The sequence below is a fragment of the Ranitomeya imitator genome, chromosome 4 (assembly GCF_032444005.1).
Source record: "Ranitomeya imitator isolate aRanImi1 chromosome 4, aRanImi1.pri, whole genome shotgun sequence".
NCBI classification, from domain to species: Eukaryota; Metazoa; Chordata; class Amphibia; order Anura; family Dendrobatidae; genus Ranitomeya; species Ranitomeya imitator.
In genome coordinates this window covers 236159167-236173391 of record NC_091285.1, presented here as the reverse complement: position 1 = coordinate 236173391, position 14225 = coordinate 236159167, and the positions used below count along the sequence as shown (strand labels likewise).

The 14225-nt window shown below is 43.0% G+C and overlaps 1 protein-coding gene across 1 annotated transcript in view; it reads left to right on the top strand.

The window, feature by feature from the left end:
- Positions 1 to 14225, top strand: part of PPM1H (protein phosphatase, Mg2+/Mn2+ dependent 1H) — a 298038-nt gene that overhangs the window by 212675 nt on the left and 71138 nt on the right. The window contains exon 5 of the mRNA XM_069764438.1: positions 1706 to 1790. Within this exon, the coding sequence (XP_069620539.1) occupies positions 1706 to 1790 (85 nt within the window). The remainder of the gene's footprint in view (positions 1 to 1705; positions 1791 to 14225) is intronic.

The following is a 14225-nucleotide window of genomic DNA, read 5'->3' as shown; positions in this document are numbered from 1 at the left end:
GAGGTGAGTTTTGCACGTGTGGCGAGTTTTGCGTGAGCCTAGTTTTGCATGTGGCGAGTTTTGCGTGTGGCGAGTTTTGAGCGGCGACTTATGTGTTTCGACTTTTATGTGGCGAGGTTGTTGTATGTGTGGTGAAATGTGTCCTGAGGGTGGTATATGTGTTCAAGCACGTGGTAGTTTGTGGCACATTTTGTGTGTGTTCATATCCCCGTGTGTGGGGAGTATCCCATGTCGGGGCCCCACCTTACCAGCTGTACGGTATCTACTCTTTGGCGCCATCGCTCTCACTCTTTAAGTCCCCCTTGTTCACATCTGGCAGCTGTCAATTTGCCTCCAACACTTTTCCTTTCACTTTTCCCCATTATGTAGATAGGGGCAAAATTGTTTGGTGAATTGGAAAGCGCGGGGTTAAAATTTCACCTCACAACATAGCCTATGACGCTCTCGGGGTCCAGACGTGTGACTGTGCAAAATTTTGTGGCTGTAGTTGCGACGGTGCAGATGCCAATCCCGGACATACATACACACATACACACACACACATTCAGCTTTATATATTAGATATATCAAATGCAAATCTTATCAACCTAAATTTATCACTAACATAAAGTACAATGTGTCTCAGAATCCCTGGGATGCGTTGCGGTCTTTCAGAGTTGTGTCCACATAAAGTGACACTGGTCAGAATGAAACATTTGGCCTGGTCAAAAGGTGAAAACCAGTTTCAGGGTGAAGGGGTTAGGCCTCTTTCACACTTCAGTTATTTGGCGTCAGTCTAAAACCGCCATTTTCCTCAAATAACGGATACGTCATTTTTTTTTGACGGATCCGTTATTTTCCCATAGACTTGCATTAGTGACGGATTGTGACGGATGGTCATCCGTTCCATCCGCCATGCGACGGATCCGTCGAAATTTGGCGGACGTTTTCTGAAAATAGACGGACATTGGAACGTTTTTTGTCAACGCCAAAATGGCGGATCGCGACGGATCCGTCGCGTCCGCCATTCCATAGAATGGGCGCCTATGGGCGACTGATCCGCCGCAACCGTTTTTTCGGCGGATCCGTCGCCCCAATCCGTTTTTTCAATTGCGCATGCTCCAAAAAGTAGATACTTCTCCCAGACAACCCCCAAGTAACGGATCCGTCAAAAAAACGGATCCGTTAGAACAGTTTTCGCAACAATTGTGACGGATCCGTCAATCCATCACTATGTCGGTAGTGACTGACGCCAAAAGACTGAAGTGTGAAAGAGGCCTAAACTGTACATTTTGTGGAGCTGAACTTTTAGGATATGATTCTGTTTGTGTCATTTTCCTTTGTTGATGCTTTAAATTGTATCCATGTGTCAAAGGTATATACCATCGGAGAGTTACTTAAGTTTGGTGCATCTTACACCACTACATTTTGGTTTATTATGAAGTGTGCTCACCTTCATTAGTTTGGGGTATCTTTCGCTAGCCATAGTATTTCCCTCACTAAGTAGTTGTCCGCACTACTTAACACTCCCACTAAGACTTATTTCTTTTGAATAGTGGTGAAAATAGTAAAAAATATTTTTTGCAACTTTTATGTGCCGTAAAATTAGAATAACTCTCTTGATAAATTCCCCCCAAAATGTATCTGTGACATTAGGTTTCCACTTTACAGACTCAATGATATTTATGCAATATGACACCAATTGTCAAATCTATTTTCTTTTCAGGGCTATAATTATCCGAAATGGAGAAATCCTTCCTATGTCTTCAGAGTTTACACCGGAAACAGAGCGTCAAAGACTTCAATACCTAGTAAGTTGGACAAAATATTACCAAGAAGCAACATGCGGCACGGTGGCGCAGTGGTTAGCACAGCAGCCTTGCAGCGCTGGAGTCCTGGGTTCAAATCCCACCGAGGACAACATCTGCAAAGAGTTTGTATGTTCTCTCCATGTTTGCGTGGGTTTCCTCCGGGCACTCCGGTTTCCTCCCACATTCCAAAGACATACTGATAGGGAATTTAGATTGTGAGCCCCAACGGGGACAGCGATGATAATGTGTGCAAAAGTGTAAAGCGCTGCGGAATATGTTAGCGCTATATAAAAATAAAGATTATTATTATTATGCAATTGTTTTTGTAAGGTGAAAAGAGGTATATGTATATTTGTACACAATAAGATAAAAGATCCAGTGGGTACGTAAAGTATTCAGACCCCTTTAAATGTTTCACTCTTTGTTTCAATGCAGCCATTTGGTAAATTCAAAAAAGTTCATTTTTTTCTCATTAATGTACACTTTGCACCCCATCTTGACTGAAAAAAAAAACAGAAATATAGAAGTTTTTGCAAATTTATTAAAAAAGAAAAACCGAAATAGCACATGGTCATAAGTATTCAGACCCTTTGCTCAGTATTGAGTAGAAGCACCCTTTTGAGCTAGTACAGCCATGAGTCTTCTTGGGGATGAGGCAGCAAATTTTTCACACCTAGATTTGGGGATCCTCTGCCATTCTTCCTTGCAGATCCTTTCCAGTTACGTCAGGTTGGATGGTGAACGTTGGTGGAAGCCATTTTCAGGTCTCTTCAGAGATGCTCAATTGGGTTTAGGTCAGGGCTCTGGCTGGGCCAGTCAATAATGGTCACAAAGTTGTTCTGGAGCCACTCCTTTGTTATTTTAGCTGTGTGCTTAGGGTCATTGTCTTGTTGGAAGGTGAACCTTCGGCCAAGTCTGAGGTCCAGAGAACTCAGGAAGAGGTTTTCATCCAGGATATCTTTGTACTTGGCTGTATTCATGTTTCCTTCAATGGCAGCCAGTCGTCCTGTCCCTGCAGCTGTGAAACATCCCCATAGCATGATGCTGCCACCACCATGTTTCACTGTTGGGATTATATTGGGCAGATGATAAGTGCCTGCTTTTTTCCACACATACCGCTTAGAATTATGACCAAAAAGGTCTATATTCGTCTCATCAGACCAGAGAATCTTATTTCTCATATTCTAGGAGTCCTTCATGTGTTTTTTTTTTAGCAAACTCTATGCGGGCTTTCATATGTCGTGCACTGAGGAGAGGCTTCCGTCGGACCACTCTGCCGTAATGGCCCGACTGGTAAGGGCTGCAGTGATAGTTGACTTTGTGGACACATTCTCCTATCTCCCTACTGCATCTCTGAAGCTCAGCCACAGTGATCTTGGGGTTCTTCTTTACCTCTCTCATCAAGGTGGTTCTCCCATGATTGCTCAGTTTCACTGGATGGCCAGGTCTAGGAAGACTTCTGGTGGTCCCAAACGTCTTCCATTTAAGGATTATGGAGGCCACTGTGCTCTTAGGAACCTTGAATACTGCAGAAATTCTTTTGTAACTTTGGCCAGATCTGTGCCTTGCCACAATTATCTCTGAGCTCCTTGACCAGTTCCTTTGACCTCATGATTCTCATTTGGTCTGACATGCACTGTGAGCTGTGAGGTCTTATATAGACAGGTGTGTGCCTTTCCAAATCAAGTCCTATCAGTTTAATTAAACACAGCTGGACTCCAATGAAGGAGTAGAACCATCTCAAGGAGGATCACAAGGAAATGGACAGCATGTGACTTAAATTTGAATGTCTGAGCAAAGAGTCTGACTACTTATGACCATGTGATATTTCAGTTTTTCTTTTTTTAATAAATATACAAAAATTTCTACATTTCTGTTTTTTTTTAGTCAAGATGGGGTGCACAGTGTATATTAATGAGAAAAAAATGAACTTTTTTGAGTTTACCAAATTGCCGCAATGAAACAGAGTGAAAAATTTAGAGGGGTCTGAATGCATTCCGTACCCAGTGTACATGTATTGCTACCGGATAACTTTTTGGTGTATTTGCCAAAAGCTCTTATTGGCCAAACACCGTCAATATATTTTGCATCCATATGGTAAATAGGAGAGCTTGCCTGTCTCCAAATATGGCATCACTTACATCCACCTTAAATTAGATGTAGACCATTACTACTATAGTTTTCATGATTCATCCCCAACCCCCCCCCCCCAAAAAAAAAAAAAAATATTAATGTGCATGTAGCACTTTCAAACACAAGACCAGTAGTGCGTAGTGCCTCTACATGACCGGTCTGTTCCTGCATTACTCAGAAATAAGCATTTCAATTGATATGCAAATGAGGCTGAAGATCCGTTTATATATCTGAAGCCTCTGTCACGCCAGCTTTTTTATGATCAGCGTCTCATCCTGCTTGACTGACAATGCCTCCTGACGAAGAAAGTGAAACGTGCGTTGGGGCAGCGGGGGACGCCAAACACAGACTCCTTATTGATGTAAGTGCTGCGAATCACTATTTTATTATAGCTATTTTTTTTTTTCTAGGGGAACAGTATATCCCGAAATTTGTATGTGTTACTTCTTAGTGGCTTTAATGATATTATACTCTGCAAGCACATGTGGGATTACATTCTGTGTATTGGCCTTCCCTGCTTGGAATGCAGTCACCTTTGATGTTACTATGGTTTTAATTATATTTACCGTAAATAAATGTTATTTTTATTGGCACCTTATACTGTATTCTCTTGTTGTGGTTGACAACTCCTTTGTCTGAAGTCACACAGGATAGAGGATTTCAGTTAAGTAGGATGAAGCGGGCCTAGACGGTGAATAGAGCTGGAGTGACAGAGGTTTCAGATCTACAGCCACATTTGCATATCAATTAAAACGCTGGTTTCTTGAAGGAATGGACTGTAAATGTAAATTAATTGCTGGACTTGTGTTTGAAAGCACTACATGGGCATCTAAATAGTTTGCGGGAGGGGGGCAACAGAAAGTGACAGAATAGAATATAAGGTTAAAGGTAGCCTAAGATGCTGATGATGTTTTGGTGATCTAGTAGGTGAATATTTTAAAATAATAAAATAAATGGAGCTCTGACTACATAGTGCTCTCTCAAATAATTAAATGGGATTTCTTTGAATTTGTTTCTTTAGAGACATTTCATTGTACTGTTGAAAGATTTTCTGATAAGTTTCAAATGAAGTAGCCTATTTAGTGTAGCATCTGGCAAGTTTCCACAGTAAGAAGACTTCATAAAAAGTTTGACATTAGTTAGTGTGGAGGAGCAAGACGACTGATGCTATAGTAGCAAATGAAATACATCAATAAATAAGATATAAATGTTGTCCTCCAAGATGTGTGTCTCCAGAATAAGTGCCTCACATTGGGTCAAAGGTAAGCCAGTAACTGCATTTAAAGGGAACATGCTTGACAAGCAGCTATGGACCATCTATCTGAACAATTGTGGGTCTGAAACTCACTTAAAGGGAAACTGTCATGTTCCCAAATGCTCTTAATCTGCAGATATTGGGTTAATCTGCAGCTTAATGGCATCCTGAAGCTGCCTGGCCACAGTACTGAAGTTCTGGCTACCAGGAGAAAATGAACTTTGTTCCTCCTGACAGTCGCTAGGTTTCAGTAATAGAGGTGAGGACAGCCTGGCTTCAGTCACTCAGTTCATAATGAGTGGCGACTGTAACCACGCCCCGGCACTGACTGACAGCCGGCTAAGCAGTGCATCAGTGTGATGTGGAGTGTGCACTCAGGCTCGCATAGTGGTTCATAAATCCAGGGTGTTGGATTGAGTCCTTTTGAAGGGAATTTTCCTTTTTGGACCACTGTCTTGGTGACATTTGAGATGGCGATCAGCATCCATTTGGAGCTTGCTTGTGATCACTAGCGGCACCCTGCTATTAACTTCCTTTCTTTTCTGTGGCTTTGTGGATCCACAACCAATGGATTCTATCCATGTTATAGGAATGTAATCCTTAAAGGGACACTGTCAGTACAAAATGTCCTTGTCCAAAGAGCTCATCCTCAGAGATATATTTTGGATTATTCTCTTGTTGAATCCTGAAATGTGCACCAATCAAGAGTTAACCAAAGTGGATGCCTCAAATTAATGGTTTTGTTGCTGAGAAATATTATATTCTGTCTTTGTTAATGATTTCCTCCAGGCTCCAGGGCATGCGGTGCCTGGTAGAAAACCCTGCCTCCTGTCCTCATTGTAATACTCATTGTAATACTTACCTCCTCCCATCCGTGTCAGTTACAGCCTCGGAATCCTGCAACTGCGCCCTGCACTCCCTCAGAAATCCATACCTCATCCATACCTCAGGCGGACTAGTGTAACATTTCTATTACCTGTATGCCCATATTAATAGGTCATATACGTCCCGCAGGGTGATAGATTGCCTTTAACTGCGTATCATTAGACTATTTTAGTAGCATGTCCAAATACATTCAACCAAAAAATTGACGTATACATAGAAATAATACAGAAGAAACATAGTATAAGACAAAGACCGGATTAAAGGCTCAATTCCTGAATGGTTGGTTGCACAACCTATGCCAACAATGATAGCCTCCAAGTGTGCTTGGTAGCAGAGATGAGCAATTTTGCTCAGGTTCCCTCTTATTCGGCAAGCTATAGCTCTAGCGCTTGCCTAATATACTGCAGAGGGTCACGACACATGCACAGAGAACCTGTTTGTTGGGCTCTGGTTTAGCAGTGTAAATACCGTTAAACGTACAGTGTCTACACACACACCTGTTAAAATAACAGGTTTTTGTCAAGCACATGTCACCCATATTCTGTACAATTTGACTGAAAAACAAACCATTTTAACAGATACTTGAAGGATTTAACATTGACTGATATTTACAATTGTTCATAATTCCATCCATCTTGGCTAAAGCCCCAGTTCCAGCTGCCAAAGAACAGCCCCAAAGCATAATGCTGCCTCCGCCATGCTTCACTTAGAGTATAGTGTTGTTCTGGTGATGTGCAGTGTTGGCTTTGCACCAAACTTACATTTTGATATTATGTCCATAAAGTTCAACCTTGGGTCATCGGATCATAAAACGTTTTCCCACCTGCTTTTGGAAGACTTGATGTAGACTTTGGCAAAATATAACCAGGCTAGCATACTTTTCTTCGTAAGAACAGGCTTTCATCTTACCACCCCACAGGCTAGACATAAGAAAAATAAAGGAGATTGTTGTTGTTACATGCAGTGCAAAACCAGTACTTACCAGAAATTACGGCAACTCCTTTATTTGTGCTATAAAGTAGCAAAATAAAGCATCCTCCCAGACCAATTTTGTTCTTATGGTTTATCAATTTTTGAGGGGCGTCCAGTTCTAAATCCTGTAATTGTGTTGCCAATTTTAAGCCACTTATGGATGACCATCTTCAGTGTTCCATGGGATATCTAATGCTTTGAAATAATGCTTGTAAGTCTTGGCAGACAAGAGTTAATGTTTTGATGTTATCTAGTCTTTGATGGAACATTGTATGGATTCTTAGGATGCATCTGTGAATAATTGAAACCAAACCATTTTAAATCCAATCAGCCAGAAAACCTTATGTAGTGCATGAATTTTTTTTTAGAAAAGATGTGGGTTGAATGCACAGTTAAAAAGCTCTTCAGCATACATCCTGCCACCTGAGGCACGGAAAGAAATGTTATGCATTAGCACTTTGCATCTCTTTGGATCTCCCATCCTATATATTCGTCTTAATGTACTGTAATATGCCTCCCTAACAGACCATGCATGCACATTTCAGAGTACACCCCTTTGTCATGTACACATTTTGATTTAAAGGATCACATGACCAATAAAGAACTTGCAAATGTGATTTTTCTCCCTAGTACATATATGAGCTTTAATAGAAAATCCTGATCCTGCAATTTCAGGTACCTTCTGTAAAATTGGAATGTACCTCCCACTGAGATGTTAGCATATTTGTCATTCTTTCTCCATTTTCGTTCTTCGTTTAGTTTGACAGGGATATTGTAACTATTTCAATCAGAACAGAAAAGCAATACAGTAGTCCAGCACTTTATTGTTTGTTTAAATCATGTTTATTGAGTGAAGCAAGAAGAATAAAAGTAAACGATACAATCTAGTATATCAGCAGGATACCAGGTAAAATTACATGTTAGTCAAGAAATGCATTACAACAACATCATGTATCTTGCACTTAACATTCTGAAAAATAATACTACTGATTGGTATTATAATATGTTGACAATAAAGAACAATTGAAGTGATTAATAACCTATATTAATTCTCATTGTGATTATTCAATAATCATAATGCATATTCAAGCTAAAGGAGGGGTGGAAGACAAACAAAGATTAGGATAAAGAAGAGAATGGGGGGTAGAAAGAAGAGGAGAGGATTGGGTAGGGTAATGGGGTAGGTTGGGGAAAGGTGTGGCTATCATCCCATCCTAGCGGTCAGGACGCGGACTAATGGATGATCAAGTGGTAAACGAGAGCGAGTCATGCACTACATCAGGCTTCAGAAATCCAGAGATCCAGGTCAGGGGTTTCTCTGAAAGCTATCCAGGGGGCCCATGTGATATAAGTTTTATCTACATTGCCTAGAGATTGATTTATTAACTGCTCCATCCTATAGATGTCATTGAGTTCCGCTACAAACTCCGCACGTGAGGGAAATTTTTCTTGTTTCCAAAAGCGTGGAATCAAGTTCCTAACCGCGGTAAGAAAGTGTCTGAGGATGCTCTTTTTATATCGAGAAATCGACAAATCACATAGGGATAGTAATGCTATGTATGGAGAGGGTTGAGTGATAGACATCTTGTTATGGAGCTCGAATATAGCCAACCAAAGGGCTTTTATGGGGGGGCAATCCCACCAAATGTGCATATAAGAGCCAGTCTCCTTTAAGCATCTCCAACAAGTGTCAGGAGTAGTGGGGAACACAGTATGTACCATAGAAGGACATCTATACCATCTTGTCAAGATCTTGTAGCTCCTGATACCGCGCATAATGACGATCTAAGCGTGAAGAGAAGAATTTTTTCTCTATCCTCAGGTGGTAATGGCCTTCCCAGGTCACCCTCCCACTTCGAGAAGAATACTGGTGATCCCTGCAGTGGAGCCCTTCCCCCCTGGAAGATTTTATATAGCAGCGAGACAGTATGATCTGGAGGGCTTGTTGATGTGCAAAGCGTCTCAAAAGGAGTTAGCGGTCTGCCAATATTGGTTTGTTTAGAGATTGCGTAAATAAAACTTTTGAGTTGTTCATAGAAAAACCAATCAGCAGAGGGTGCTTCCTCCTCCGGAAATAATTCCTGGAGGGATTTCATCCTAGTCTCATTTAGATAGTCATGGAGAATGGGTTTGGAATCTTTTCTCTTGTTTAAATACATCTCTCTTTTTAGCCCCGCAGGAAAGGCAGGGTTGTCGTAGATTGGGATCAAAGGTCCTGGGAGAGTTGTGATCTTAAGGTCTGAGTTTTTATTTTTAATGAGAAGCGATAAGTTTCGTGTAAGGAAGGGTAGATAGGCGCCTGGCCCCGATCTACCCCCGGACCAGAGAATAACCTGAGAGTCACAGCCATTCAGATCATTTTCTAGCTTTACCCATTTTTTACTATTTATGTTGTGATAGAGGTCCAGTATACATGTTCCTAATGAGGCGTAACTATAGACCGCAAGATCTGGGAGGCCCAGACCACCTGTCAGCTTTGATCTGCTTAGTAACGTGTAGGAAATGCGTGCCCGATTATGAGACCATATGAACCGGGTGATTATTTGTTTAAGGCGAGAAAAGAAGGAAGCTGGCAAGTATAGAGGTATTGTTTGGAAAAGGTATAAAAGGCGCGGTAAGAGGTCCATTTTAACTGCGTTGATCCTGCCTAGCCAAGACAGCTGGAGCCTATGCCATTTTTCTAAATCTAGGTTAACCTTTTGTAGGGCTGTTGTAAAATTGGTCTCAAACAATTTGGATGTCTGGCTGGTAATCTTAACGCCTAAGTAGGTGATGGAGTCAAAGCGCCATTTAAATGGAAAGGTGGTCTTTAGTTGTTCGACCAAGGGGAGTTGTAATGAGATGTTTAAGATTTCGGATTTGTGGGAGTTCATTTTAAAATTACTTAGGAGGCCGAATTTGTGCAGTTCCGAGATAATGCTTGGTAGGCTCGTAGATGGAGACGTGATATATAGCAGAATATCGTCTGCAAAAAGTGCTATCTTGTGTTCTTCGGAGCGCAGTTTTATCCCTTTGATTGAGGGGTTATTTCTCAATGCCACGGCCAAATGCTCCATTGTTAGTATATATAAGAGGGGAGAGAGTGGGCACCCCTGCCTTGTACCATTTCTGATCGGAAACACATTTGAAAGTGCGCCGTTGACCTTGATCTGGCCACTAGGAGAGGTATATAGAGCAGAAATCCTGCGCATCATATTTTCTTTTAAGCCAATTTCCTCCAGGGTTTGGAAGATGAATTCCCAATGAACCCGGTCAAAAGCTTTTTCAGCGTCAATTGACATGATACACAGGGGATCCCCCTCCCTGCCCGCTCTGTCGAGTAGAGAAATAGTTCTGATTGTGTTGTCTCTCGCCTCTCGCCCTGGGACGAATCCTACCTGGTCTTGATTTATTAGTTTAGGTAAGAGGGGGCATAATCTATTTGCTAACATTTTAGCATATATTTTAATATCAACGTTTATCAAAGAAATCGGCCGATAATTATTACATGTATAAAGATCTTTACCAGGTTTGGGAAGCACTGTGATGTGGGTGGCGAGTGATTGTGCAGGGAAAGAACCTCCCGAAGAGACAAAATTACAGGCCTCCAGAAACAATGGGCATAGTGGTGCATTAAATGATTTATAGAAGCCCGCTGAGAACCCATCAGGGCCCGGGCTTTTCCCTTGTTTTAGGGCTCTAATGGTTTCGGATACCTCTTCCGTAGAGAATTCCCTTTCGAGATCGGCTAAGTCGCTTTCAGGCCAGCACTTTGTTTAATGGTTAGGTGTCGCCACCTAGACGTCCTGCTGAAAGTAACAATGTTGTGGTGAACTGTATATAGTACAGTTACGTCACTACACCATCCAAAAAATCAAAGAAAATGCGGCACTCAAACTGTATAAAACCTTTCTTGTTACTGTGGAGATCTGATTAAAAATAGCCGTCTCGCTTTTCGAGATGCTGCTACTGGCCTGGACCGAGAGCCTGGCTCTAAAATACCCTTCAGGAATGGAGTGCTGGCCACCATCTAGTTGGAATTCCACATATCAGAAAGTCATCAGCTATCCCAGGGATAAGTGATAACTTTCATTGTTGGAAAAACCCTTAATTGACTTACAATAAGGCTCACCGGGCCCCCTTGAGACAATTGTTGTACTGATAGAAGAAATAGCAAGAGCTAATTTTCCCCTACCTGACGGAGGTCCTGCTATGTGAATGATGTGTGAATATAGCCTGGAACAAAAGCCACCAGCAATGGGAACTGCACTTAAGGGAAACTTTCAGGAGGATTTCACCCCTCCCAAACTATTTATATGTGCATATTTCACTTTCATAGACAAGTCTGGCAATAGCTTTTTAAATGGCCAGTCCATTCCTCCATTACTGAGAAATCAGTGTTAATATTGATACTAGATGGTGGCCCGATTCTAACGCATCGGGTATTCTAGAGTATGCATGTCCACGTGGTATATTGCCCAGCCACGTAGTATATTGCCCAGCTACGTAGTATATTGCCCAGTTACATAGAATATTGCCCAGACACGTAGTATATTGCCCAGCCACGTAGTATATTGCCCAGCCACGTAGTATATTGCCCAGCCACGTAGTATATTGCCCAGCTACGTAGTATATTGCCCAGTTACATAGAATATTGCCCAGCCACGTAGTATATTGCCTAGCCACGTAGTATATTGCCCAGCCACGTAGTATACAGCAGAGCCACGTAGTATACAGCACAAAGCCACGTAGTATACAGCACAGAGCCACGTAGTATATTGCCCAGCCAAGTAGTATACAGCACAGAGCCACGTAGTATATTGCCCAGCCACATAGTATATGGCACAGCGACGTAGTATATTGCCCAGCCACGTAGTATATTGCCCAGCCACGTAGTATATTTCCCAGCCACGTAGTATATTGCCCAGCCACGTAGTATATTGCCCAGCCACGTAGTATATTGCCCAGCCACGTATTATATTGCCCAGCCACGTATTATATTGCCCAGCCACGTAGTATATTGCCCAGCCACGTAGTATATTGCCCAGTCACGTAGTATATTGCCCAGCCACGTAGTATATTGCCCAGCCACGTAGTATATTGCCCAGCCACGTAGTATATTGCCCAGTTACGTAGAATATTGCCCAGCCACGTAGTATATTGCCCAGCCACGTAGTATATTGCCCAGCCACGTAGTATACAGCAGAGCCACGTAGTATACAGCACAAAGCCACGTAGTATACAGCACAGAGCCACGTAGTATACAGCACAGAGCCACGTAGTATATTACCCAGCCAAGTAGTATACAGCACAGAGCCACGTAGTATATTGCCCAGCCACATAGTATATGGCACAGCGACGTAGTATATTGCCCAGCCACGTAGTGTATTGCCCAGCCACGTAGTATATTGCCCAGCCACGTAGTATATTGCCCAGTCACGTAGTATATTGCCCAGTCACGTAGTATATTGCCCAGTCACGTAGTATATTGCCTAGCCACATAGTATACAGCACAGAGCCACGTAGTATATTGCCCAGCCTTGTAGTATACAGCACAGAGGCATGTAGGATATTGACCAGTGACGTACTATTTTACCGAGCCACGTATGTCACAGGTTAAAAAAATAAACATACTCCCCTAACGATCCGAGGGCCCCTTGTAGTTGAAAATACTCACCATTCTTGTCGCTGCTCCTCAGCGTCCCGTCTCTCCGCCTGCTGGGATCCTGCGCAGATGGGCGCGCGGATGCTGCCATCTTGCGTTCCCAGGATGCTTTGCGAAATTACCCATATGACTTAGCGGTCTCGCGAGACCGCTAGGTCTTATGGGTAATTTCACAAAGCATCGCTGGGAAAGGAAGATGGCGGCAGGCGCGAGCGGTTCAGCGGACAACGGAGGGTAAGTATAGCAGGTTTTTTTTTTTTATTATTATTTTTAACATTACTTTCTTTTACTATTGATGCCACATAGGCATAGTAAAAGGTTGGGGACACAGGGTTAATAGCGGCGGTAACGGAATGCGTTACCGCCGGCATTAACCCTGTGTTAGCAGTGACCGGAGGGGAGTATGGAGCGTGCGGGGAGCGGAGCGCTGGGGACACAGTGCGGGGAGCGGAGCGCCGGGGACGCTGACTATGGGGAGCGGAGCGCCGGGGACAGTGAGTGTAGGGAGCGGGCGCCGGCCACTGAGTGCGGGGAGCGGAGCGCCTGGGACACTGACTGCAGGGAGCGGGCGCCGGCCACTGACTGCGGGCAGTATGGAGCGGCCATTTTCTTCCGGACTGTGCCCGTCGCTGATTGGTCGTGGCTGTTTTGCGGCGACCAATCAGCGACTTGGATTTCCATGATAGACAGAGGCCAGGACCAATGAATATCCGTGACAGGACCGACAGACAGATGGAAGTACCCCTTAGACAATTATGTATATAGATGCGAATGAGGCTGAAGATCTATTTGTAGATCTGAAGTCTGTCACTACAGCTCTATTCCTCCCCAGCGCAGCCTGCTCTTGCTTGACTTAGTTCCTGTGCCTGAAATCACAGAGCATAGAGGCTGTCAGAGGCAGCCCCGTGTGGGGAATACAGATGGAATGACAGAGACTGAACATTTACAGCCTCAATTGCAGTTGTGCTCAAAAGTTTACATTCCCCTGCAGAATTTTTGCTTTCTTGGCCTTTTTTCAGAGAATATGAATGATAACATCACAACTTTTTCTCCACTCATGGTTACTGGTTGGGTGAAGCCATTTATTGTCAAACTACTGTGGTTTCTCTTTTTAAATCATAATGACAACCCAAAACATCCAAATGACCCTGTTTATTGCCCCCTCTAACATCAATGAGAGATTGAAGTCCTTTGTGGTAGTTGTGGATGAGGTTCTTTATTTTCTCAGGTGGCAATGCTGCCCACTCTTCTTCGCAAAAAAGCCTCCAGTTCCTGTAAATTCCTGGGCTGTCTAGCATGAACTGCACACTTGAGAATCTCCTCAGTGTCTCAATGATATTGAGGTCAGGAGACTGAGATGGCCACTCCAGAACCTTCACTTTGCTCTGCTGTAGCCAATGACGAGTGGACTTGGCCTTGTGTTTTGGATTGTTGTCATGTTGGAACGTCCAAGTACGTCCCATGCGCAGCTTCCAGGCTTATGAGTGCAAATCTGCCTACATATTTGCTGATAACGTGCTGCATTCATCTTTCCTTCAACTTTGAC